A 27281-nucleotide genomic window follows, 5' to 3' on the forward strand; every position below is an offset into this window, starting at 1 on the left:
ATACTCAGTCACTGAAATACCCCTCTAAACAAACCGTTCTCTAACTCCAGATTATAAAATGTCAGGATTTGCCGTTTTTATGTAATCAGCACATAAATCACAATATGAAAATAATCATTACTTGCAGCTCTTGTGTGGGAGAGTACAGTGTTGCGTGGGCGTGTGATGTAAGAGCAAGTATGATTTATAGCCGAACGTCCTGTTACAGTCTGTTGCGTTGACCGCAAACACCCAGCCCACTACCTCTGTTCTTTTGTCATTCAGGTTAATCCGAGATCAACCACGTTTAAATCCCCCACAATTAGCTAGCTCACGAAAACAATTCAAGCCCCTGAGGCTGGGGGGCCACGTGTGGAGTAAGAGAGGGGAGGGGGAGGTGAGGTGGGTGAGTTTTAATGCCCAAACCCCCCCTCCATGTCTTCTTGTCTTCAAAAACAAGGCGACCTGTTGAATCCATGTCTGCCCCCCCCACCCCCCCACTGTCAGCCTTGATTAGGGGAGGCTATATTTAAAAGGAATGGACAGCAGCGATGCAATTATCTTCAAGGATTAGACCCCACTGGCACTGCCATTGTTGGCGGGCTGAACACGAGTGCCCTTGCCTCGACGCCTGACCGCGGCATTAACCCCTCAATAACCATAAGCTCGGTATTATTTCAAGTCTTCAAGGGGAGCGGTTAGATAAGGGGGGGGGGGGGAGGAATCAAAGGGAAATGTGAGTGTGAAGATAACGAGGACGAGCAAGTCGATGTGAGAAAAAGAAGAGCCGAAAAAGAGAAAGGATTAAAGCCAAATATTTTTGCCCGTGATGCTGCCGCTGCACGTTCCACGGTTTCGTGGCTGGCTTCGGTTAAGAGTGATTTAGAGAGCACGCTTCCACAGCCATAATAACACGTTCGGAATTGGAGATCTTTCAAAGCTTATTATCGCCTCTCTAACTAAGCACTGCAGACGGCAGTTCTCACAGCATTTCATTAAGCGGCGGTTGTTTAGGTTCTCAGAACACTCGGAGCCAACCAACAATTAGTGGGGTTTGCCATGGGAAGACTCTTCGCATGCGAGGGATTTAGGAGGGTTGTTTTCTCAATCCATCTCCTCACTGGGGGCCTTCTCTTAAGCCTTTGAACCCTGGCTATATTGGTCGGCTGATACAAGGCCGTTTCCATTGGAGCGTCAGTCAGGTACCCTCTTCCTGTTATTCCCCCTGTCTGCCGTGATGCTGCTTCCTGACTGGGATGCTCCTGGGGGGGAGGAGGGGGTTGAACTGGCGTCACAGGTACAACTCCCTTACTAGCGTTTGTTTATTGCAGGATGCTGGTCAAACTGACTTCCTTTCCATGAACCCTAATGGACAAATACGCCCCCCTTTTCCACATTTCCATCATTGTTTGGGGTCAGTATTTGATCAGGAAAGTCATCGGGGCATCTTACAACAAAGAAAATTAAGTTACGTTTTCATGTAAATAATAGACTTCGAAGAAAACCGTGACAAGCCGAATTAGTCAGAATCAAAAACTGAAAACAAAAACTATATGCACGAAATACTCCGTTTTGTATTTTCACTGGAATTGACCAACGTCATATATCCACTGCTCTGTTAAGGTTAGTTGATAGCGATCCAACAGAAAATGACTAACTGTCTCAAGAGTCATCAGCCTCTGTTTCTGGACAATCACATTCCATAGGGCTGGAAAAGTACAGCTTGTGTGATTGGTTCACAGCTGATGAGGTCTGTCTGGTGTTTGTACAAGAGTGAGCTGCTTAGCCTGTTGTAGCCTGCTGGAGTGGCTGGGATCCAATATATAACAGTGTCCCTCCACTGGAGAGAAATGTCCAAATAAACATCAAATATCAATGACTGAACACAGGGAAGATGTTTGTGTGTGTGTGTTTTTTATTTTTTACAGGATGTGTGTGATGTATAGTTCTAAATACACTTAAGAAGAAAAGCGTATTATCAGCTGATGTGGGTATGAGGTAGGGCTGAACGATTTTTGAAAATAATCTAATTGCGATTTTTTCCCCAAATATTGCGATTGCGATTCGATATTCGATTATTTTTTTAAGCTCTTTGTCTTCTGTATTATTCAACAAAGACAAACAATAAATCATTGTATAGTATGAACAACACACAATTACACACTAGACAGTTAAATAAGTAAAAACACATACATACATACACATACATATATATATACATATATATACACACATATACATATATATACACACATATATATATATACACACATATATATATATACACACATATATATACACATATATATACACATACATACATACATATATATATATATATATACATACATACATACATACACACACACACACACACACATATATATTTTTTTACAGTGCACAGAGAGGAGCTGCCTCCAGCCCCTCCCCCTCGTGAAGTTGCGTGCCGACACCGTCAACACTGCACTTGCTCAGAGAGGCTATCGTTACGTTAGTTGCTGTGGTCTTGCCGTGGGATTAACTGTACTAATAAAACCGTTGAAACACCGCGGCCACGCTGCTGTGAAAGCTCCCCAAACCGTCATTTATCAGTCTGATTGTTACCCCTCTCAGTGGCAGCTCCTCCACCCATATCTTTATATCTTTATAACGGAGCTAACCGCTAATCAGAGCTAGCTCGTTGCCAACCGAGCCTTCAGTTCTGCGTGCCTGTATCCATTAACTGCATGTATGGACTCGAGCCCAAACAAAACCCTTCATTTTATTAAAATGGCTGTAAAAGTTTTAAACTTCAACTCAGAATTGTTTGAATGACAGAGATCAGCTCAAGGTACAGTGTAGCGTTAGCGTGCTAAGTTGATGCTTTCTCTGCGTAGTGCAGACTGATTTGCTCTTGCGAGTCATCAAATCGAGACCAAATCGCAGCCTTTGCGATTAGGAAATCGCGTTTTAACATATCGCGATATTATCGCAAATGCAATTAATCGTTCAGCCCTAGTATGAGGTACTCAAAACACTCAAAACAAAAGCTCATTCTTACGCAAGCCTGATGATTAATTCAGTCTTTCACATGTGGTACAATTACTTGCATGATGTCTCAATAATGGGTGGCCTACTGTAAACTCAAAAAGCTGAAAATAGGAGGTAAACAAACTCAGATGGTGAACCAAAAACAATAAGTTAAATGCAAGGGAAGACCGTCAGAGTGCATTTTTCTCAACGCTCACATAGAAGCCACCGCCTAGGATCACTTTTCCTGGGTGCACAGAATTGAATGGTTATTAGATTTAATAGGTTGTAGGGACGGGTTTGGGAGGAGAGAGGGAGGGGTTTTATTTTGCGTGGAGTATTAAAATGTTCTAAATAAATACCAAAATGGTCTAACTAAATAGTTTTGGAAATATTTTTACAACTGAAATACATTTTTTGTTATTACTGAGGGAAAGTACCGAAAAAAAAGGTACGGTTGGGTACTGGAACCCAATTTCAGGTCAGTACCGGTAAACATGTAAATGGTACCTAACCCTAAATGTGATAGCCATGTTAATTCCACGTGTTCCTCCAGTAAATAATAAAAAAAAATTACCAATACATTTAGATGTTGAACTATGTCATAAGAAATGAAACGGAGACAATTATCAACACTGACATGCGCTGCAAGTAGTCTATCTATGACCAAACTGTAGCAGTAAGGCTCACCAAGCTCAGGCAGGCAGCCAGTAATAACAGAATGACGAGCCTTATATTACCACATCTTAGCATGTAGCTACCTTTACCACACAGCACTCAAGTGAGTTTTTTAACTGTATTGCTTACAAAATTTGATCCTACAGCTGCTTCCTTTACAGAAGAACCCTGTATGAAGTCTTTTCAGTAATAACTACGTCGATAATTAAGCCTGAACGTCTCGTCGGTCTAGCAGCAGAAAATCGGTCTAGTGAGCTGTATGTCTGCAGATGTGAAAGAGGGGAATGAACTGGAAAAGAGCATGCACGCTCACACTCACCCTTCCCTTAATAAACAAATTAACACCAGAGTATCCCGACAGTCAGCATCATGTTGAAAAGTGATTAGGTAACTTTTCCTGAGCTCCACTGACTCCAGAGTCGTCAGAGCATTGCAGACCACCGTTTCCATTAGTGGGCTTGCATTACTTTATAAAGTCAACTTTCCAAGACCTTCACAGTTATAGCTGAGGTCACGTCCTGTTACTTCTCTTTCCCAGAAAACGAATTTAAAAAGACTCTGTAGTCTGCAGCCACTGATGTTACTCAAGTAGAATACAAGCTGGGAGAAATACATGTGGGTAGAAATCAAGCAAAACTGTTGAACATACTGTATTTTCCGGTTCTGAAACAAATCAACTGTGACAGCTTACTTTTAAAAGATGATGGAAACATTTCACAAAGAGGAAAGAAGAGGGCAAGAAACTGTGTTTTCCCTAGGTTTGTGGAAGACTTAGGTGCACGTGTTTGTGTGGGTTTGAGGGGTCCTCCGTCAAGAAAAGGTTACATTTTCAAATTTAAAACTAAATGCAATGTCAAATCATTTTGGATATTTGTGTCTAAAACGTTGGAAAAGCTTAAGCAGATAATAAATAGAACTCCTAAAAGCTTAAAGACAGGGGAGACCCAGTAGAGTGTGTACCTTGGCAGCGGTCGCAGGTTCAAATCCAACCCGCGGCCCTTTGCTGCATGTCGTACCCCGTCTCTGTCTTCAAGCTATCCTGTCAATAAAGGCCATAAAAGCCCCCACCCCCAAACAAAAAAGAAGAAGCTTAAAGACAAAACTTGCTAAAGCAGTCCACTGGGGACCAACTGGAATCATCAGAACTGACAAAAGTCATTTAGTTAAAGTTTCGATGCTCACTTCGGCTTAGGTGGTGCCCTGAACGGCTTGGGTGCTGCGTCTACGCCCAGCACACAAACATGCAAAAGATTACAAATAAAAATATTACAATGTGAAATAGTATGATATGCTCTGCTTGCACGCTTTCACTTTACGCACGAGCAGATCAGTTTCTTCTCCTGAAAATCTCTCTTTCCTGGTTAGCAAACCCGCCATCATAATAGAAATGTGCCAAGGTACAAACGCGCCTGGCTTTTAAAGGGAATGGGAGATGACACACCTACGAATTAATGAAGACACTAAGTACAACCCTTTTGAACCATGCGCCCGGCACACAGACCTTTTTTTTCTGCCGTTAAACTAGCAAAAGTGGATTCGTATACGCCCTAAACGCACCTGCGCCGTTCAGTGGAAAGTTCAGTGGAAAGGAAAGCAAGGTTAAGTGAGCAAAGCCAGTTAGTCTGTATTCGCTGAATAGCAACAACAACAAAAAAAACTGGTATGAAAAGAAAATGCAATTGGATGACTATAAAATAGGGAGCACAGCTACAGTAAAGGTTGAATGATTCAGCCACTAGTAATAAGGTGATTCTGTGCGAGGTATATCATACGGGTGCGTCTGTGCTTGTCTGACTAATATGATATTATTTTCCCCTAACACACCAGCAAATGATTACTCATAATATGCGACTGAATGGGACAAAAGAGAGGGAGAAAAAGAGAGAATAAAAGCCAACCAAAAACACAATAGGGGCGAGGGTGAGGAGCGAGTGACCGCATCAGACGCACACAAGCCAGGATTCCATCGAAATGTAGCACAGACTTTACTGAAAATCTGCGAAAGAACATTTGAACAAGATGACGTAGTTAAAAGAGTGCCAGTCAAATCTCAAACGGTAGAAACAAAGATGGAGATATGGAATTTATGTTTGCTTGAGTAAGAGGGCTTCTACAGGTTTCACTTTTTAGACCTTTTTAAGACCATTATGAATGAAATCTAAGACCTATATCAAAAACTAAGTCAGATGTCAGAGTCCGGAAACATTGTGTGAAACAATTCCCAGATTTCCTCGTTGCCATTATAGGACTGGTTCCTAGATAGGCTGCAATTTAAGTTGCATGTTGGTCTCATTTGTAGTCGTAATACAGTGAATTATATTTGGACTAGAGACAAAAAGAAAGAACTCCACAAAATACAAAAAGAAATAAAAAAAAAAAAAGACGGACATTCTAAAGCGCTGCGGGAACATTTCAATGAGCATTAGAGGTAGCGTTACATGGACGTAGTAAAATTAAGACCGGTTCAAAATGATTTGAGACCTAGAACACAATACTTCAACGAATTTAAAGGGGAATTAATCAGGGTTTTTTTAGCTCAGTTTACCTTAACTGAACAGCTTCGGGGTCATTGGAATGGTTACATGACTTTTTTTGTGTTTTTTTGAATGGTGGTTGTTATGGGTGTGCAAAAAAATCCATTCACATTTGAATCGCGATTCCAGCTCTACCGATTCACAATCAATTCACATTTTTTAATTAAAATAAATAAATAAATAAATTGTATGTCTACTGCAATCACATGGGAAAAGTAACTACATTTACTTACTGTGAATCGTTTTTTTTTTTTTTAAATTGAGAATCGTTTTTGAATCAAAAATCAAATCTTGAGCCTGAAAATCGACATTGAATCAAATCGTGACATTTTCTGAATCGTGCCCCCCCCTAGTGGCCGTCTCGCTCCCCCCTAGCGCCTGTGAGCGGAAAAAGCACCCTTTAAACTTTCGGCTGGGGAGCCGTCGGCCTCAGCGTCTGGAAGTATGGCGTGATATCAGGTCTCGCCATGTAACGAATTGCTTCACGGCACTGCACACATACGCACCATTCAGGAACCGGCTAGCAAGGTAGCGATGGAGTTTTTCACACTATGGTCATGGCTGAGCCGGCAAAAAAGAAGCAGAAAGCTAGGAAAGCATTGGCGGAGGAACAGAGAAAGAGGAAATGGAAGACTGACCGAGTAAGTTTTTTCACAGTGTTGCCAAATATCTATCCCGAAGCTGTAGGGGGAGCTCTATAGAGAAACCTGCGAGCAAAAAGCGAAAAACGAAAACTGCATAGCGCCCCTTTAAGACTTATTAAGGCCTAAAATTTTGAATTTAAAATTTGAGTCTTCTTTAGACTTTTAAAGACCCCGCTGAAACCCTGGAGTGACAATAAGTCTTATGACATAGTCAAGTCTTCTTTGCAATGTTGTACGCGTTTTTTTTGTTTCCAAATGGGTGTTGTTTCCACTCCGTTTTTATGATTGAAAATGTGCATAAAAAGAAAAACAGGTGGGTGGAAATTCACTTACAGAGAAAGAAAAGAGGGGCAAACTGAAAGTTAAAGCCAGCTGACTGGCTGAAACTTCTCCTTCTCCTTTCTGCTTCTGTCCAACCCCGTCTCTCTTCACATTGTTCCTCTGCCTCCAGCTGTTTGGGCAGGGAGGGGCCCCGTTGCCAAGGCGACCCACACCTTTCGGTTAATCTTGTCTGGTCCTGTCTTATCAAAGCTGAGGGAGGGAAATGAAGAAGACGGGGATAGAAGCAAAGAGGGAGGGAGGGAGAAGGGTATAATAAGCCCTTCTCTGGGAGTTTAGATCCAGGGAGCAAGCTCAGACTAGCACTGAGCGCTAACCGGCCTAATCTGAAATCAATCCCACCAACTCAGCCAAGTACTTCATGTCTGGTTTTGGCCGTCATCTTCCACTTGGACACCTGCAGGCTCATTTGAAATCCCAGTGACTTGCAGAAACCCACAGCAAAAGGATCCAAACACGCCAGTAAGCCCCTCTTGGAAACACATGTGTCGGGCCACGCAAAAGCCTTCTAAGTAACCTTTTCGAGAGCTGCTGTGTAATGTGGCGACAGCGCTGAGCTACGGCGTGTTCAGAGGGTGACACCTGGTGTGATTTCTGTAAGCTATGGTGCAGGTGAACCCATTCCGTTCCAGGCCAGGCCAGTCATGCTGTGACTAGAAGAGACGCAGAGCTGCCAAGACATGATCTATGGCAGTGAAAGACCAAAGGCAGGCCCGTCTGGGAATAAAAAAAGGATTTAACCCTCATGTCGTCTTCCTGTTGACCATGCACTTGTTGTCACTCCCTGGTCGCGGTCTGGTTTGCTTGCTTATAAAAGCACAGAAAGAAGTATAATTCATAACGCTTTGATTCTGTGTTACACTTTTTTTTAAGCCAACTCATTTCAACTACTTTTACATATATGGTCAATAGTCAATTACATTTAATTCAACCTAATTTCTGAGTAAAATGAGGCGCAATTATTAGTTGTTTTGGATTATAAAACACTGGTATATGTCAAATATTAGCCAGGATATCCCCAGGTCAAAATTAACTGATGCAATTTTATTCACAAACAACAGAGAGCAAAACTATTTGACGAAAAATCGTTTAAAAAAAAAAAAAAAAAAAAAAAAAACTTGTTAAATTTGACCCGAGGACTACATGAGGTTTAAATGCAGTGCAGGACTGGCCTAAGATTATCTGTGTGTCAGACAGACATACAGTGTGTGTCTGTCTGTCTGTCTGTCTGTCTGCCTGCCTGCCTGCCTGCCTGCCTGCCTGCCTGCTCTTTGTCCTGCTGCCAAGCTGTCGGCATATCAAAGAGACTATTCGTATAAAAAAAATCCTCTTAAAGTGAAATATAAAAGTTTAATGGGTTTTTTTTTCCTTCAATTTATGGAGGAAATATGCCTTCTAAATCTGTTTGGTGGGTGGAGTGGGCAAAAGTTATATTTATGTTCCCATTTTTCCTAGAAATGTGCCTCTCACTTGTGCAGCAAAGGCAGAGTGAGTGGAGGGGAATAAGCAACAGAGCGAGCCCTGTACTGTACTGCAGGTCAGGTTTAAAATGACATTGCCCCCTGCTGTTTAAAGCTCGTTACAGGCAATGCATGTACAACTCTTGAGCAACAGCCCAACAGGATCGAGCTCAATGAGAAATGCGCTGTCAGAGATGATCACAATGCACAATGTATTTTTATTTTATTGTAGTCCGGAAATGCCCAAACTTTCACAACTCATCCTGTCACCGCTCTTACTTCACACCTCAAAAGTACTAAAATCACCTCCGGATAACCCCCTCCTTTACTAGGATAGAAAAGATCACTGTGGGGTCAGGCAATGAAGAGTAAGTGTGGAAAAAAAAAAAAAAACACTGACGCAATGCAATACTTTGAGTTCTAAAAGCCGACTAATAAATCTAAATACGTAATATTTTCCTTGAATGTCTTTCCTTTGACTCTGCTTACCGACGACACAGACAAGAAACAGTGAAATGGTCGTGATCATGGGCGGTTTTAGAGCCTTTTTAGGGGGGCTTAAGCCATACACAGGTATGATATCCTGTGTGGCTGTCGCCGATGCTATGCACCTGTAACCCAGTCAAGGAAATGGTTAACAGACACGTAGCGTTGGCCAATCAGAGGTGGTCGTGCCAGACTCCCGCCTTTGGCTGAGTCTCTATCTGACCTGTCAGAGGGAGAGCAGGAGTGCGGTTGTGAAGTTTAACGTTGGTAGTCCCTAGAGAAAGAGATCGTCGTTTTATGGCGCCGATTAGAACCCAAATTGAGCAACAAAAATTGCTGACAGTTAGAACATTGTTCCAAATTGATCGTTATTACTGTGACTTCTGAAAGGGTCAGGTTTAGTTCCACCATAGTGTATCCCAGTCCACACGTGGCTACAAGTCCTTCCCTAATCCCCTTACATAATAACATCAACCCTGACCCGGACCAAGGAGACAGGTGGCGTCAGACATGCATTGTCCTCTCCCCCCTCTCCCCCCCCGGGTCACACAGCAGCTCATATAAACACTATTGCATACTTTCAAATGACATACTGTAGCTCATGAATTCACCTTCTGCCTCATTCACTACTAAAAAAGGAGGGACCCTGACATGTGAGAGAAGCCTCATAGGCTCAAGTGTCTTTCAGGAAAAGTGGGGTTTGGGAGACTCAATAATGTGAGGAGCAGGGAGAGGATAGTTCACGTTAAGCTCTGTGGCTCTCTCTTCTTCCCCCCCACTTTATTATTCACAGTTGCCATGGAGAAAAAACTATATTTAACCGCCTGTCTCTTCACTGCTGACTAAATGCACTTTTCTCTCCGTCCCTTTCCCTTTCCATTGTTTCCACTAAGAGGACAGAAGGGGACAACATCTTGATTTAAATGGGGAAAATCCGGTCTAATGCTTTTGCTCTAGTGGCGGTAGGGAGTCGACAAAAACCAAAACAGACCAGACCAGACCAGACACTATGTCAGTTTCTCTTCTGGCCAGACTCCCGGTTTCAGAAACCAGTGGCTTCAAAGGAATAATTCATTTCACAGTCTAGCGGGCAGGCACAGAGTCCGGACACTCACCCCCCCCCCTTTTAACACCTAAAAGAAGAAATGGCAGCTTCGCCGCTCTGCTTCCCCTTCACTGTGTTGCAATGCAACATACAGTAAGAGAGAGGCAGTTAGTTAGGGTTATGGGGACAAAGTCACGGTGCGTGCACCTTCATTCGCTTCATTTTCGGTTCCTGTTTAAGTGGCAGGGGCCTTTAATATTAAGCGTAGACCCCCCCCCCCCTCTGGCCCACCCTAACTTTGGTAAATATTTTCATACATTTTTAACCTCATCTTTATCCCCAAAGAGGATATTATTTATATCCAGTGATAAATAAACTGTAGGTTAACACTGAATGAGTATTCTTGTGTTAATTCTTATGTATGTATTGTTAGTCTTTTGCGGAACCGAACCTATGGAGGGTTAGTGGTATTGTAACACTTGTGCATAATGTATTTGGGACCCCTAAAATGACATGTGGCCCCAGCCTGGCCCCTCCATTTGAAATGGTCCATGTAATAGCACTAGGGTTGGGCATTGAGAACCGATTCCTACTTGGAATCATTTCAAAAATTTCGATTCCATTGGAATCGTTTCTTTATTGGAATCGTTTGGAAACATTTAGAGGATTTGGTTTCAAATCTGATCATGGGTTCCAAATTTAACATGCGCAAGTCTTGGTTTCTGTAGCGGCCAGGCGCTTGTTGTGTTGCAGCCATGGAGCACAGTAAGCGGTGCTCTAGTGTGGCTTTATTTTACATTGAAAAAGCCCGGTAAAACTGCAACCCACATTGGAATCAAAATAAAACTTTCCTCTTATTTGTGACCCGTTTCATCTCCACCCCTCAAAAAATGAATCGAGAATCAATAAGAACCGGAATCGAAAGGTTAGAATCGGAATTGGAATCAGAATCGTTAAAATCCCGAACGATGCCCAACCATAAATAGCACTATTGCCCGAACAGGATCTGTTCGGACCAATCAAATTGTCGGACAGATGATCAACAGTAACAGAATCAACCACATCACCAAAGAACGCTTGCAACAGGTGGCTGCCGCTGGAGAACTGAGATGTGTAGATTCCACCATCGCGTCGGTTACAGACGATATCGACAGCGCATTCATTTTAAAATCCTCAGCGGAGGAGCCTCAACAACTGCCCGAAAGCACGGTAGCGTTATATGGTGGAGCGAGATAGAGAGAGACTGGAGAGAGGGAGCGCCCAGCGGCGTTAGAACAAAGAACGGTAGCGTTATATGGTGGAGCGAGATAGAGCGAGACTGAAGAGAGAGAGCGCCCAGCGGCGTTAGAACAAAGCCGTGAATCAGAGAAATAAAACATGTTTTCACTGATTCATCTCTAGAAATGCAACTGTAGCAAGCCTGTCACTATCACTAACGTTATCCACATTCATATTTACATGCAACAAATGATATATCCAGCTTCAAAAAAGTCTAAGTCGTAATTTAGAACGAATGCATTGTGCAAAGAGTGGTTGCTATGGAGACGATACACAGTGTTGAGTTCTGTTCATTGACATATATAAAATGGACCAATAGACCCTGTTGCTCTGGCGGAGACCAGTGAAGGATATTAGAAGCACTTTTCCGGTGATCTCTTGCTTTACTGCGCAGCCTCCAACTGACAGACAACGTAAATGTGACGTGAGCAACCTGTCTGAAAGTTGGAAGTCTTCTGGTAGCTGTGCCAAGAGAAATCTCAATCATTCCCAATCTTACAGAGACGGAGAGCGTAGGTATATGTAAGGAGATAACATGGGCACAGGCTAATTATTGCTAACTAACATGCTAGTTAACATTAGTAATTAAACCTAAACAGCTAACGTAAGTCGAAACTACCTGCGAGCTTCTCCTGACTATACGGTAATTCCTCTACTGTGCGACAGTAAGTCACTTGGTTATGACACAATCGTTAGCCTATTTTTACAAAAACGTCTGCTACGGAGCCATAACGTGAGGTACAAGGTAATGGAGCCTTTTATACATTGTTGTGTTTCTTTAGAAATAAACAGTGGACAAATAGAGTCTTTAAACGCTTCAGATGTAAAGTTATTCGCAGTCAAGTGACGTAAAAAAAAAATGGCGGTCAGCGGAATGCTAACAGGAGGTGATGGCCAGGTAGCAACAAAATGGCGCCATAGATGGCTCGAGTTCTGAAGCGAAGCTTACCCCCTTGGTTCTGTTGACAGTTGAGTTGAGTTCCGTTGCTCTGATTGGTTGTAGGTCTATCCAATGAATGCAGAGGCATTTTCTTTCCTGGTTCGGTTGGAACACGCCCCGTAATCACAGCCCAATGGAGCAGTTTCAGACTCACATTCTGACTAGAATCTGAGTATGACCATGTGCAGGCAAAAAAAAACAAAAAAAAACCCCGGAAATTGTACAACACACTAAAACACGAAAATATCTGAACAAATCACTTTCGTGCGGAAAAAGCACTTTAGGTCGCAGTTTGGTTAGTTTTAGGCACAAAGCGACTAGGTCGGGGGCAAGGATAGATCATGGTTTGGGTTAAAATAACTACTTGGTTAAGGTCAGGGGACGTTTGTCATCATGGTTACAGTAATAAGGTCATGGTGAAAAGAAACCAACGTTGCCTGTCGGTAGGAAACCGATGGCTAGCGTCCCTTGACGTTTTGTTAACCCATTCAACCACCCCGACCTCCTCTCTCTGCAGACCGTGTGACAACATCACACCATTTCCCCCCTTTTCTCCCGGCGGAAAGGACAGGCGCTTGTCATTTTAATGTAAATGTGTGCAAAGTGCATGTGTCTCTCTCTCTCTCTCTTTATAAAATGTCTAACGATAGTTACAAACACACCCTCTCTTTTTTTTACCGCCACCTAAACAGATGAAAACCACTCTACCACAACTGTCTTAATTATATACATACTGCATAGTGGGTCTATGTGACTGGGTTGATTTAAAAAATAAAAAAAATAAGCTCTTACAGCAACTTAAAGGAATAGTTCAACATTTTAGGAAATACACGTAATCATTTTCTGGTGCAGTGTTAGATGAGAAGATCAAAATCCCTCATGTCTGCCAGCAGTTGGTTAACTTAGCTTAGCATAAACAGTGGAAAAGGTTGGGAAACAGCTAGCCTGGCTCTGTCGAAAAAAAATAACTAAACTTGCTGAATCCAGGTTGAACAAACGAGATTGAAACTATTGCTTTCAGTGAGACTTTAAGTTAACTTGGATTTCCCAGGATATGAAGACACTCTGGACTGAAATCACAGTCCTACTTGTACTTGACCTGGCAGGTTTAAGGGTTTAGGGTCTTACCTTAGAGGCCCTCCGGCGCTCCGGACACTGGGGGTGCTGGCAACCCACCCAGTCCTCCTCCTGGACGGGCTTCTCGTCTGAAACAGAGCACACGAGTCAATGAAACATCTCTCTTTGTCACCGAGACACCACAGCAGCCACCCAGCCAGCTGCACATCCATTAACACACCTGTCTTGGTGAAGCTGTAAAAACATACTGGAGACACAAAGACGTTAAGCCACCGCCTGTGTTTATATAAAGGACAGAGTGAGACAATGACTGTATGAGACACAAGAATCACTCTCACGCAGTAATAGAGAGCCAAGGATCCATGTCATAAAATGAAAAAGGAGAAGTCTGGTTAAAGAGATTTCTTGAAGAAAAGGTAAACAAAGAAAAAAAAGGGGGAGGAGGGGGGGGGGTGCGCTGTTGGGAGGAGATCAGAGAGAAATGAATAACGACCAAAGAGACGGCAAGAAAATGGAAGCGAATGAGAGGAAGCCCCATTCTGCTTTCTGGACCAGAGTGCACTCGTCGCGGGTAAGCTCGCGGTTCTCCACAATAACAAATCACCGTTGTCAAATAAACCTTACAAAATCGACTTGACTGGTTGGCCAACGCTGCGTTGAGGGTATGATCAAAGGCAGTGTTTACGTCTACATCTTTCTACATGTACACACACGATAAAGATATCATAACAGAGCACCGATATTTATCTGTCTTCCATAATGAGAAAAACAGAGAATACACGTGCAGGAAGGAGAAAGTAAGAACAAGAGAGGGGGTCGGGGGGGGGTGCTATGGACAGACGGTAAAGGTGCTTGTTGCAAAAAGTCTCCCGTTTCTGGGAACGACAGGGCTTTGTAGCAAAACCCTTTCCAGCTGGCTCAGATAACCTGTTCGTTGTAATGTCCCCTGTCCCTATTTTCGCCAAGCCACAGATGATATATCATTACAACATCATCGGTAACAGAGGAGGGCTGCTGCGAGAAAATGAAGTCACTTAGCGGCTGAACTTTAAGGCCAACTGCAAACAATAATTTGTCACTCTGGCTGGCGGGTGGAAACAAGTCACCATCCACTCGGCTACAGCTACGCTCACAGGTCAAGGGTGCTCGCTGGGAAGAGGGAAAAACACTGTGATTGGTGCATACCACAGAGCCCAAGGCTTCCCCACCGGGAAGGGAAGGGTCCACCTGTCTGCAGTGGATTTGCTCAATGGGAGTCAAAACAAGAGTAGTACCATCGTCTCAAATCGCGCACTTGTACTTACACTTGCTATTTTGGAGTGCATGGGGCGTTCACACTGACGTATGGCATAAGTATAAGCATATAAGTATGGAAAAATGTAGTGCGCTATGAGTACCCGACTGCTGCACTCAAAACGTTGAGTGTGGAACACTGGGAACCACTCGCCATCTTATGGAGCCGAAGCTACGGGATCGGCAACATCATTTCAAACTTGTGAAAATGGCGGGCAAGAAAGTTGCACTGGTTGCAATTGAAATGTCGAAAAACTGAACTATGCAAATTATTATTTGTTTTTAATAAGTAGTCGCATAGTGAAAAAAACAAGCCGGTATATATTTTTAACAGGTGGCAGTAATGCTCCGTCCTGCTGAGAATTACCATTAAAAAAGTTGTGCACAATTTCAGACAACACTACCCTGTCGAGATGTACGCACTACACAAGGGAGTACATACAGGTAGTGTGCACAGTGTACTACACGTAAGTGCTCTCGGAAGTATCCAAATTGAGACCTTAAAGGAGAAATCCGGCGCAAAATTAACCTAGGGGTCAATAACACATTTTTACCGAGTCGACCGTTCTCTGGGATATGTTTACATGCTAATCGACTGTGACGTAAGCTAATTAGCGGTTTGCCCTAAAACTGGTCACATTCAATTAGCATGAAAACATATCCCAGAGAACGGTCGACTCGGTACACATGTGTTATTAACCGCTAGGTTCATTTTGCGCCAAATTTCTCCTTTAAGAGTCTACTGGCACGCTAGGAGCTGTACTTCGGTACAGTGGTGCTTTGAGCTAAATGCTAACATGCCCACGGCTGATGGGGATGTCATTAGTTTTGTCATTTGGTATTTGTTATGAAATGAAGTATTGGCAGGGTTTTTCCTACATAGAGGAATATTTGGCACAGTCAAAGATTTTCACTAAGAGCCCAAAACGTCAACCTGCTGGTGACGCTAAAAGAAAAGTCAGGAGGATTCATCATCCGGGAACCACGAAAGTCTGTACAGACTTAAGCTACGTCACAGAATTGAAGAAGTGAAGGCTTTGGCTTGCTGGTGGTGCTAGAAAAATTCAGGAAATCACCAAAGTCAGTCGGATTCATCCTCCGTACATACATACATGCATATACAAATTTCAGGCCAATTCTTTAAATAGTTGTTGAGATATTTTAGTCTCCAAAGTGGTGGACTGACACCAGCGCGGCTAAAAAAAAGAAGCCTTTTTGAACACCTTTCAACAATTCCACCAAGGCAGAGCACATTATGCCAAACTTTCACCAGCTTCCGGGAAAAGAAAGTGTCTCCCGTGTCTGTGCTGTGCTGGGAACAGGCCGAGGCTGTGGCTAGCGGGCCTCAAGCTAACAGCTCCCCCGGGGTTTACAAGCAGCAGGCTACACAAGGAGCCTCCAGATTTTATGGAGTGTTTCCCACAGAGGAAGACCTTCTTCTTCACCACAGTGAGACGTCTCAGATTACTTGGGCCCTGTTTACACGTACATGGTTATTAAGGCTGAGCAATTTTATCGATTCTGCGATATAAATCGATACTTTTTCCCCCAAGAAAGTATCGATTTTTAAGCCGCGAGTATCGATACATACGTCCCATTCAAATCCCCTGTGTATACCCCCGTTCACGTTGCAGGAAGAGCGATTTGGTCAGCCAGCCGCTAGTGTCGCTGTAGAGCAGCCAACGTCAACTGGCGGCCCGCTGCCAAAGCTTTTAGTCTGGCCCGCAGAATAATCATGAATTCACAAAATGTAAAAAGGAAAAAATGCGTTCTGTTATTTATCATTTCAAGCATTTAGAGCAAAAACCCAGCCCCCTGTATTTACATCTCTATTCACATGCCGGGATTCTGTACAGCGATGCCCGAGCTCCACACACTGCTGAGCCGAGATGTGTGTGCGTTAAAGGTTAAACCACGCAGCACCTGACTGGGAACGATACAGAGAGGATTACCAACGGCCGCTGGGGCAGATGAACTCACGCTGGTCTCTTTTCTGTAAATAGGCTACAATTAAACCTTCGTGAGTAGAAAGTCAATACTTATCAATGCACTCACCTGTGTAGACCAGCATAAACATGTAGAAAGCAATATTTCAATCTGCTCAGTCCACCGCGCTGTTTTATGCAAACACAGCTCTACTCTGCAAATAGCGAGTTTTTACAAACAAGCTAAAACAAAAGCGATCGGTTTGTAGTCTAACTGTTTATCTTAGGTTGCCGGGAATCTGGAAATTTTGACAAATTCTTGTAAACCTCACTGTTGGCTCAACAAAGCAAACTCTCCGCTAGAGCGGACAATCTGGAGCTACTTAATACGCACGTGAATTACGCTATTGTTATGTTCGAGTGACGATGATGATGCTGGTTGTATTATTTTGCAACAACATCGTTTTATTGCAAATGAGGCATACATGACGAGTGCATAGCCTGCTTATCAGTCCATTCATCATTAAAGCTGGGCTTTTGGCTTTTCCACGTCAACTTTTCACTTCAGCGTCTTTGACAGTGACATGTTTACCTGACAACAGCCTTTCTTTCTGCAAGCATTTTCCACCAATCAGGATGCTGCATACTACAATAATTTTTCCATAATCACAGACTTTAACCATCACTCCTTAGTGAACTGCCTCCTAGTCTGAGATCTTTTTCTAGTTAAAGAGCCAGTTATCATTATGGAATGTTTTTTAGGAGTTTGCTCACACTAATACATGTAAAAAAAAAAAAAATGTAGCATTAATTCAGTAAGAAAGTGAAAATTTAGAACAAGAATAGGCGTATTAGGTATAAATTCATTTTATTTTCTTTATTTGAAAGTCCGGCCGCCAGAGTGCTTAGAAAAATTCTGAAAAAAATGTAGTTGATGATCCCTGCTGTAGACTCTGTCCAGTCAGAGACATATTGTGTAATTGATGTTTTCAGTTCAATTAATTAAATCCAAGTAAATGGAACACTCACAAGATGTCACCAAAATCACTCTGTCCACTTTACATCTTTCAGAAAATGATGTAAGTGTATCGAATCGTATTGAATCGTATCGTTGGCTGAATATCGTGATATATATATCGTATCGTGAGCTGAATATCATGTATCGTATCGTGAGATTAGTGTATCACTACAGCCCTAATGGTTATTTTGAAAACCGGAGACATTTCCCTTCGTTTGTGCCCTTCGTTTACACGCAAACGGAGAATTCGCCTCCGAGTCTTTTTAAAAACTCCGGCCAGAGTGGATATTAGTATTGCATCAACTCATTTGGCGATGGCTTGAATGTAACAGACGTTCATTAATATCAAAAAAAGTTACGCATTAAAGCTTTAAGCTTGCCATGTCAAATAAGCGGCGGAGGGAACACGAAGGGCCGTGGCCGCATGGGTTACGTTACGGGTTACTCGTCCTTCATTCGGACTTGATTTAAATAAACTCTCACTGAGCCATTACCTCAAATCCACTGCATGTCCCGCTGTCCTAAACTCAAGCCTCTCCTGAGACTCTTAAACTCTTAGCCCTCACTATTAGACCATCACGTATATATATTGTTAAATCATTGTATTATCTGCTTCTCTTCTCGCCTACTTGCTCATATCTTGCTGACTCTTCCTCTCCCTCTCCCTCTCATATGAACTGGAATTCCTGAACTCAGCAGTGCTGATTAAGCCAAAAGCAAACAAGCACACACACACACACACACACACACACACACACACACACACACACACACACCACGCACACACACACGCACACACACACACACACACACACAATACAGGAACACACGTGACAGCAGACAATGAGCTTGCACACTAAAGAGACAGTGGAGCATCCCATCTACGCAGCTCTCTGCTGGCTGGCTGGCTGGCTTACTTGCTCGCTCGCCACAGAGAGACACCGCCTGGGGCAAAGACCCATTAGACACTCATAAATAAGCCAGAGCAGCGAGCCAAGTTCCAAATGAATCACTCCAACACGCGAGATGTACCAAGTATTCCAACTTGTCAATCTCCACATCCTCATTTTGTAATCATAATGCAATTAGGAAAGGGGTTTGAAAGTGGAAATGAGTCAGGGTTCTTGTTCTTGCATTGGCTTCGCTGTCAAACCTCCCACGTGTGCTAGCTACAACAGGGATGTAAAAGCATTCCAGCACCGAGACAGTGCGCCTATTGATCACGTAGATCGATCGGAAAACGAATCAACAACAATTCTCCAGTTATTTATCAAGCAAAAAACAGGTGGCCTTCAGCTTCTCACATGTGATGATTTGTGTTTAATTATTATTATTTATTATATAACTGTATTATCATTTACCGTGTGTGTTACCTTGTCTCACAACACCAAATTAGCTTTGATAACGTATGGCCATCAAATACATATTCCAGACCAGTTTGCAGGGCTCTGATTAGTTAGCTAGAATAATAAATCAACTTCTTCTAACATTCATACTCATCTAAATAAAAATGAAGGGCTCGGATTAGTTAGATGGAAGCATTAAAAGTGCCAGCCGGGGAAAGAGTTTCAACACACCCATTGAGCTCAATTAGCTCACCAGCTACAACTAATCAAATCTGCCAGCAACGCTCGTGATTTCAGCCAACAAAAATCGCCTGTCGCTGACTAACAATGAGAGGCCTGCTGTGGTCTGTAGTCAGGGAACAATTGTTTCTAATATTACTTTGATTTCTGGAGTGGTAAATCAAGTTGCCGTCATCGTTGTAAACTGCATACATCCAGTGGACGAGCTTAGTGAGCGGTGGATTGCACCTGTATGTTTGGATCAAGGCTAAAGCTCTGCACACTTCTGGTCCGAGATGCAATCCAATATCAAACTACCGTAGAGCTCGACCAGGTCTATTAGCACGTCATACTCTTCATCTCCTCTCACACCTCCATCTAAGCCTCACCAGAACGCCATATTTAGGTGGGGAAACGCCGAGGCAAACGCGCGTTGTTTTTTAGGAGGAATGTTAAGAATGCTTCACTCTGCCTTCTGTTTGGTGAAAATCCTACATCCGCGGTGAGATCTCATCATGGCACATGAAGGGAGGGGGTGTGCTTCTTCTGTTGTTTGCTCAGGCTTCAACTCCTCTCCTTGTTTTTACATCATGTTTTTCAGAGTCCCTTCGCCCTCTCCCCCCCCCCTCCCTCCCTCTACATACTAGAAACATGCACCTCCTCGCCAGGAGATCATTATGAAAAAGACTCCTGGAAGACGCACACAGATGGCAGGCAGGCGGGATACACAATACAAAAATATGGAATGAGGAAGACAGAAAGGTGAGAAGGGAAGAAAGGCAGGTAGGAATGGAGAGTCTTAATAGATGGACCGATCAATAGGCCCGAGCAAGAAGGGAGGGAACAAATACTTCTGTGTAACTTCCCGAAAATGTCCTCGATGCATAGGAAATGTTCACGAGCCATTGTTAAATAAGTTCAAAATTTTGATTAATGTGCGAAATATACCACAAGTCCTCACATAACCTATGTCTCTACAAAGATTATGTAACTGTGTATTGAAAAGAAAATATAGATATGAAGATATAGCTATCATTATTATTGTTATACTGTAGTATACTCAAGTAGAGTGTCTAGTTCTAAGGATTATTTTTTATGGAATTTAAAAACGTTTTAATTAAGTGTGAAACAATTCATTAATAATAATCGATTAGACTAATTTCAAAGAGAAATGAGATACCACTCTCGCATATGAGAGAGCGGTATCAATCTTCCCATCTGACTCTAGGAGAGACAGCAGGGCCGTCAGGCACAGATGTAGACAGCAGGTAATATGCTCAGCTCTGTCAACAGTTGGTTCAGTCCATTGTGACAAACGGAAGAGAGTCTTACTCACAAAATGTTTATGACAGAAGAAAAAAAAAAAAAAAAGCTTTGTGGAATTGTGTCACACGAAAACCTACAGTATTTGTATCTAACAAATCAAACTTGGTGAATATACCTAGCTCTGGGGAGTTTACTCCCCGGAGTCCTTATGTTTCTTCTTCGCAGAGCTATGCTCTGCGATTCTCTGCAATTCCCGGCCGCGTCCTGCTGCGTCCGCCGCATCCACCCGTGCTCTGCAGCGCCATGTTACATCCCACAACGCCCTGCTGTGATGTTCATATGCACAGAGTAGTCAGGATCCGGTATAGGAGACTGCACTACTCCGTGTGACACGATGTGCCCTGCTATGACATAAACTTCCACGATGACCTTCGAAGTCACTGTTCCATTATCTTTAATGTGACTATTATTTGCCACTGTTCATCACACCCCCAACCGGCCCCGTCAGACACCGCCTACCAAGAGTCTGGGTCTGCCGAGGTTTCTTCCTAAAAGGGAGCTAATGCTTGCTCTTGAGGGAATTACTGTAATTGACCTCTCGCCGGCCCCTCCCCCAAAACGTCCATTGTCCAATCACACATCATAGCAACCGTTACTATGTGAGCAGGTCCGACAAACATTGACTCCAAGCAAGATGGTGAAGCGGTGCGCCCACGGCGTTTGTAAATCGGACACTAGATACCACCTCTTAATACATCCATGGATACCCCGAGAGATTGTCTGGAGGAGTTGTGTTTAAATATCATGCCCCAATATATTCTCGGTTTTGAGGCCTCGTCCCTACAATTTACGACATGGCAAGACGTAATCCGGCTGAGAAGCGGCACTTTTCAGAGGTGGAGATTGAAACCCTGATATCTCAGGTTCATTTGTACTAACGTGTGTACTATTTGGCAGCCTGAAAACTGTTATTAAAGACTGTATAAAGAATGCGGAATGGAAAGAGATCACTGATGTGGTCAACAGTGTTGCCGTAGTAAATCGGACTCCAGCTGAAGTTTATTTAATTTATAGCCTACATCCTTGACACATATATTCTATAGTCCTAATAGTAATATACAGGTTTATATTGCAATCTCTTAGGCCTACATGTAGGTGTACTTATATTTAAATAAACACACAGTAGCAGAGTTTATGTAGTGTCTTTTATTTTACTCATGTTTTTTTTCATGAGTCAGAACGAGGGCCAACGTGAGCGGTGCCTACAATGGATAAAACAGTGTGGACGGCCCCACTCCCAGTTAAATGTGTCGAACATTACGAAGCATAAATACGTCTGCTCAAAGCTAAGGCTAACAGCTAACTAGTTACCGTGTTGTCTAGATCTACTAACTAGAGGCAAGAACACAAATTGGACCAAAGTTATGATTATCATGGATATCATTGCCAGAATGTTAACCTACTCTCTAAGCTAAGTTTAACGAGCCCTTTAGCTTTAGCCAACATTAGTTAACATGTTGGCTAACGCTAGCTACATTAGCTGCTGTTGTGTTGGGTCTTTGAGCTCCCCAACTTTATTTTTCGTCAGTTTACAACAAAGTAAAACATTTGAATACATCCCTCCACTGCATACTGTAACCCCTTTTGCTTCGATCTGGAGGATATCGCGGAGGTATTGCTCCAAAAAAGGTCACTAACACGCACGGGTATACCTCCTCCCGTCATGGCAATCTGTCGCGCTGGTCGTGTTTGACCATTTGTTTGTCGGACGTAGCAACAGTAACTAAGGGGGGCGGGGCTTGGCGAAAGGCTAATTGTTGGGGTTTTGGAATTTTGGAATTTATAGAGTGTGGTCTAGACCTACTCCATCTGTAAAGTGTCTCGAGATAACTCTGTTATGATTTGATACTATAAATAAAATTGAACTGAACTGAATATTGACACCTGAAAAGGCTCTTGTTAAATAAAAAAAAACAACCCAGACCTTTAAGCGTGATTTATGCTTCTGCGTTAAATCTACGTACGTGTAGACACGGACCCTACGCCAGACCCTACGAAAGGGAAGAAATACAGGACATTGTCACAGGTCGGATTCGAACCCTGGACCTCTGTGCCGAGGCATAAACCACTCAGTACATGTGCGCCTGCTCTACCCACTGATCCAACCCGGCCACAAAAGCTGATATTATGACAACAAATAGTTAAGATCAGAGGATGCCAAGTGGATAATCACTGGTATATATCAATGTTTAGTCAGGATATACCGTTTTTAAACCATTTCAGTTTTTTTTTTTCTATAATAAAACACCCAAATTTGAATAAAAGTGATTCATTAATTAATTAATTTTACCTACAAAGAGCGTTGTATGGAACCATCCATGTTATTTTTGGATAATGGAACCATCCATGTTATTTGTGGGTAATCTGGTTAAAAGAAACCCATATTTCTGATACAGAAACTTAAAAAACGAGGACAACAGGAGGGTTAACTCCTGACCCCCCCGCAGTATTCCTCTCCAGGTGAACGAGTCTGGGCCCAGTGAGCAGACGTTACAACACGAGCAGGTTGCAGCTGTTTCTAATGTTGAGGGTTCAGTGGCAGCGGGGGCACGACCCAGCCCTCCTGCTTAATGTTGTTTTACCCCCATAGTGGTTAAGTCACACACATGTGCATCACACACTCTCCTACCCCCTCCCTGCATCTGTCTCTCCCCCGCCACATCTGAGCGAACCCAAGGTCCCCATGTAGAAAACTGAAAAACCACAGAACAACAAGTGTAAACTGTTCCAGAGAGGCGTGGCGGAGCAGTCGAAAATGTTCAATTCATAAGATGGAGGAGCTCAAATAATATCTGATTTATTCTGCTGACTCATTTTGGAAGTATTTAGTGTCAAGGAAAGAAAAGACAGCTTTCTCACATCTCTCCATGCATATGTGGCGTTTTGGGCACCACCTAAGCCGAATGAATGTAAAATCAATGTGACCATCAAAACTATCTCAAGGACTTTTACTGTAATGATTCTAGTCGGTCCCCAGTGGACTTCTTTAACACGTTTTGTCTTTAAGCTTTTTCAGTGGTATTTATTTATTATCTGCTCCAGCATTTCCCAATGATTCAGGCACAGCTATGGTAATAATAATGGTCCAAAAGGATGTGAAATTGCATTTTTTTAATTGAAAAATGTAACATTTTCTTGATGGAGGACCTCTAAACCCCAGGGCAAATATGTGCACCTAATTTTTCCACAAACCTAGGAAATCCACTGCTATCTACATGAGTTTTAGCTACGTTAAGGTAGAAATCCCCTGTCACCATATTTAAGAGGAGTCATGCGGGGATTACTGCATATCTTGAATTTCTTAAGGCATTAATGCCAGAAAGTACAGTAATTGGTCTCAAGTACGTGCTGATTATTATATAAGAGTGTGGCCTTTTGTGTCAGACCGTTCTTTTTATGGGCTTCATTGGTGCTAACTTCCAAGAAAAACAGAAGCATGTACTGCTGTTACTGGAACCCGTGGCTGAGTATGACCTGAGGAATGCCAGTGTGTGCGCGCTTGTATACAGGGGATATTTTGGACTGGCCAAATTAGGTCTCGCCAAACAACCTCATTTTGTTCATGACGGACAATTCAACAAAAGCTTTCCTCGTATGCTTGAAGAGCGGTCAGCTAAGAAAAGAATCCCAACAAGCAGTCGCCACGCAGCCTCCTGCTTTAATTCGACGTCTTCATTAAGATCAAAGAAGCGTGCAATATGCAGACATATAGCTGTTGGTGGGCTCTTATGGTAGTAAACAATAACATCACTAAAACATTTTCTCATTGTCAGTATTAATACAGTATTCAGTGTTTCCCACAGAATCATATTCTATTTGCGGTGGTAGCTGACCCCGGGGGCGGGGGAGTCCACGCACGGAAAGAGGTGCAGAATTCTTATATTAATTGTACTGCAATAGTTTTGGGCAACTTTGTATAACACCTTAAATACACAATCCACCCACAGTCCCAGCCTCAAGGCTATAAGGGTGCAGGAACAGTTACAGCACACAACAGAGAGAGAGAGAGAGAGAGAGAGAGAGAGTATACGGCAGTATGTGGCAGTCACCATTGATGTCACAAATAGATCAATGTATGGGAAACACTGGTATGTAAAATCATCATGGCATTGATATTTGGTGATGTCGCCCGGCCTAAATGATGTGGTAGAATAAGAAATCAACTTCTTCTCATATTCATACTTACCCAAGTAAAAATAGTGTAATATGTATTGCCAGTGAAATGACCTGGGGCTACAACTAACAATTATTTGAATAATCAAATAACCCTTTTATTTGATAAGTCTATAGGGCGTCCACGTTATTCCTAGCCCCAAGATACCTGGTGTGAATTATTGCTGCGACTTTCGGTTATTCCTTTCACTAATCTAGCGTCTGTGAGAGTTCGAGAAGAGATCACACCTACATCATTGCCTACAACCAAGGGGTGGGAGGACGTCCTGAACTGACCGGGAAAAGAAGTTGACTCTTATAATAAAATGTGAACTAGAGAAATGAGTTTTGGGGCCGATTCAGAGGACTGATTCTGTCGTATTGGAGAAAGGAAAAGTATCTTTCAGTTGAGGAGCTCCAAGGCTGTGTGCTCCAACAGAGTTGTTGGGAAATGTTTGCAGTAGAAGCTCAGGGCTTAATTACAGAGATGGTGAAAAGGTAAGGATCAAAGCCTCACTGTTCCCTCTGTGGCATTCCTCTTTTCGGTCTCTGCCAAACAGGTCTGCCTCAGCAGGCACCTTCCTTAAGCTGACCAGAAAGTAGCCGGATTTCCAAGAGGCTGGCTGGCAGAGAGGAGAGGATGAAGGACATTCCTCCCCCGGCCCGGTGTTATCACTTCCCCTTCACTAATGGCATAAATCGGGCGGCACAGCGGAAAGCAAGTGCCCCTGTGCCACGTCAAAAAAAGCCCTGAGCGGAGACAGGGAGGCATTTCAGTTCAGCTATGCACTTCTTCAGTGGTAAATATTTCATCTGTGGAGCTGGTCTCATCCGCTCTTTCCCTCTCGTCTCTCTCATGTAAGGCTGTCTTCATGCCAAGTCACTGAGTGCTTTCCACGGACCAACAGAGCAATGGAAAAGAAGAAAAAAAAAAAAACTTTCCATGATAGTGCTTAAATCCTTAGCTCCAAAGTGCAAGTGAACCAGCATCTGCTCGCCAAAAAGCTACATATAACAATGTGAAGTAATGTCTGATCCATGTTGAATGTTACACGTTAGATGTTAGATGAATAAGGATGAGACTTAGTGGAGCAGGTCTGAACTACACACAATGTTTTGGTTGTTCTTTTTACATTATGCTGAATAATGGAATAACATTGAGAGATTTTCAACATGATATCAAAAAGGTAAAACTTTTGATATCTGCCTTTTGCAGAGGCACCCTTGCTGCGCCCGGTGCTTAGCCAACCAATCAAGACGATTGTGACTGGTTAAAAGAAATGCCAATAAACCATAGGACATTTTTCTCCCATCCGGGAAATGCTGTGTGGACAAGCCAGACCTTCCTCCGTACCACTGTGGAGGAAGGACTGGCAATGCGAGACTAATCCTGAGGTGAGCATGAATTTCTGTACCAAACTTCATGCCAATCCATCAAATCTAATAGTTAACCCATTTCACTAAAAGCCAAAAATGCCACCCACATGTTGGCGCTAGAGGAAAAGTCAGGTGATCACTAAAGTTATCACCTTCATCCTCTGGGAATCATGAATATCCAATTTACAAAATGTAATGACAATTCACCTAATAGTTTTTTTCAGTCTGGACCAAAGTGGTGGTTGAGTCAAAAAACTATTTATCTACTAATCTTGAAGGTCCAATGTGTAGGAATTTCTCCCATCTCGCGTTGAGATCATATATCGCAATCAACTCTGTCGCGCCACGCAGTTCCAAGTACGTATTACAGCTACGGTAGCCTTCACGCTTCAAAAAGCTGGTCTCTTTTCAATATCCTTTTTCCTTTTTCTGGGCGAAGAAGAAGACTCCTGTTCCTGAAATTTGGGTTTTGAATATGTGTGGTCCTCCATGTTTCCTTCTTCAAACTTGCTGGGGCCGGGAAGCTACGATACCCATTAGCAGCATTAGCAGCACCTGTGAGTTTATCATGTGACAGCGAAAACGCGAAAGGCAGAGCAGTATGTCCTGTATGTCCCTTACCGGCTAACGTATTTCAAGATGGAGCATGAATATGGAGCGTCTGCCCCAGTTCGTGCAAATGCAAATGTAAAATTTCAAGCCAAAAGGAATACTTGAAATTGATGGTGGTGGTAAATATTCATGAAAAAGGACAAGTTTGGGAACGGGCAACACAGATTTTGATAATGAACAACTAAACATGTTACACACTGGACCTTTAATGTCCAATTTCATGCAGTACCATAGATCCAAACACCATTCAAACGCATGCAAACGAGGAGAAATAACTGCAAATAATGAGTACTTCAAATATATAGTATGTTCTGCTCTGAAGGGAAACAAACTATTTTTTTAAATAATAGAAAAAAATAAAATGTGGAGATTCCAGCCTGACATAACTTTGATGGTCTGTAGGCTGATCTAAAGAGTTAGCACACAATTCTACATCAATAGAACTATCCTACTGCCATGTACATTATAATATATTTTATTTACCTGTAGTTTTTGCTATGTTACAATATGACAGACAAAAAATAAAAAAAAGAGAACCAAAAAA

General features: G+C 42.7%; 1 protein-coding gene across 2 annotated transcripts in view; it reads right to left on the bottom strand.

Annotated features, from left to right (window-relative positions):
* plekhg5b (pleckstrin homology domain containing, family G (with RhoGef domain) member 5b) overlaps positions 1-27281 on the bottom strand; it is a 91856-nt gene that overhangs the window by 51552 nt on the left and 13023 nt on the right. For both annotated transcript variants that reach the window (XM_039799968.1, XM_039799971.1), the window contains exon 2: positions 13521-13597. In XM_039799968.1, the coding sequence (XP_039655902.1) occupies positions 13521-13597 (77 nt within the window). The remainder of the gene's footprint in view (positions 1-13520; positions 13598-27281) is intronic.

The sequence above is a fragment of the Perca fluviatilis genome, chromosome 5, assembly GCF_010015445.1.
Source record: "Perca fluviatilis chromosome 5, GENO_Pfluv_1.0, whole genome shotgun sequence".
NCBI classification, from domain to species: Eukaryota; Metazoa; Chordata; class Actinopteri; order Perciformes; family Percidae; genus Perca; species Perca fluviatilis.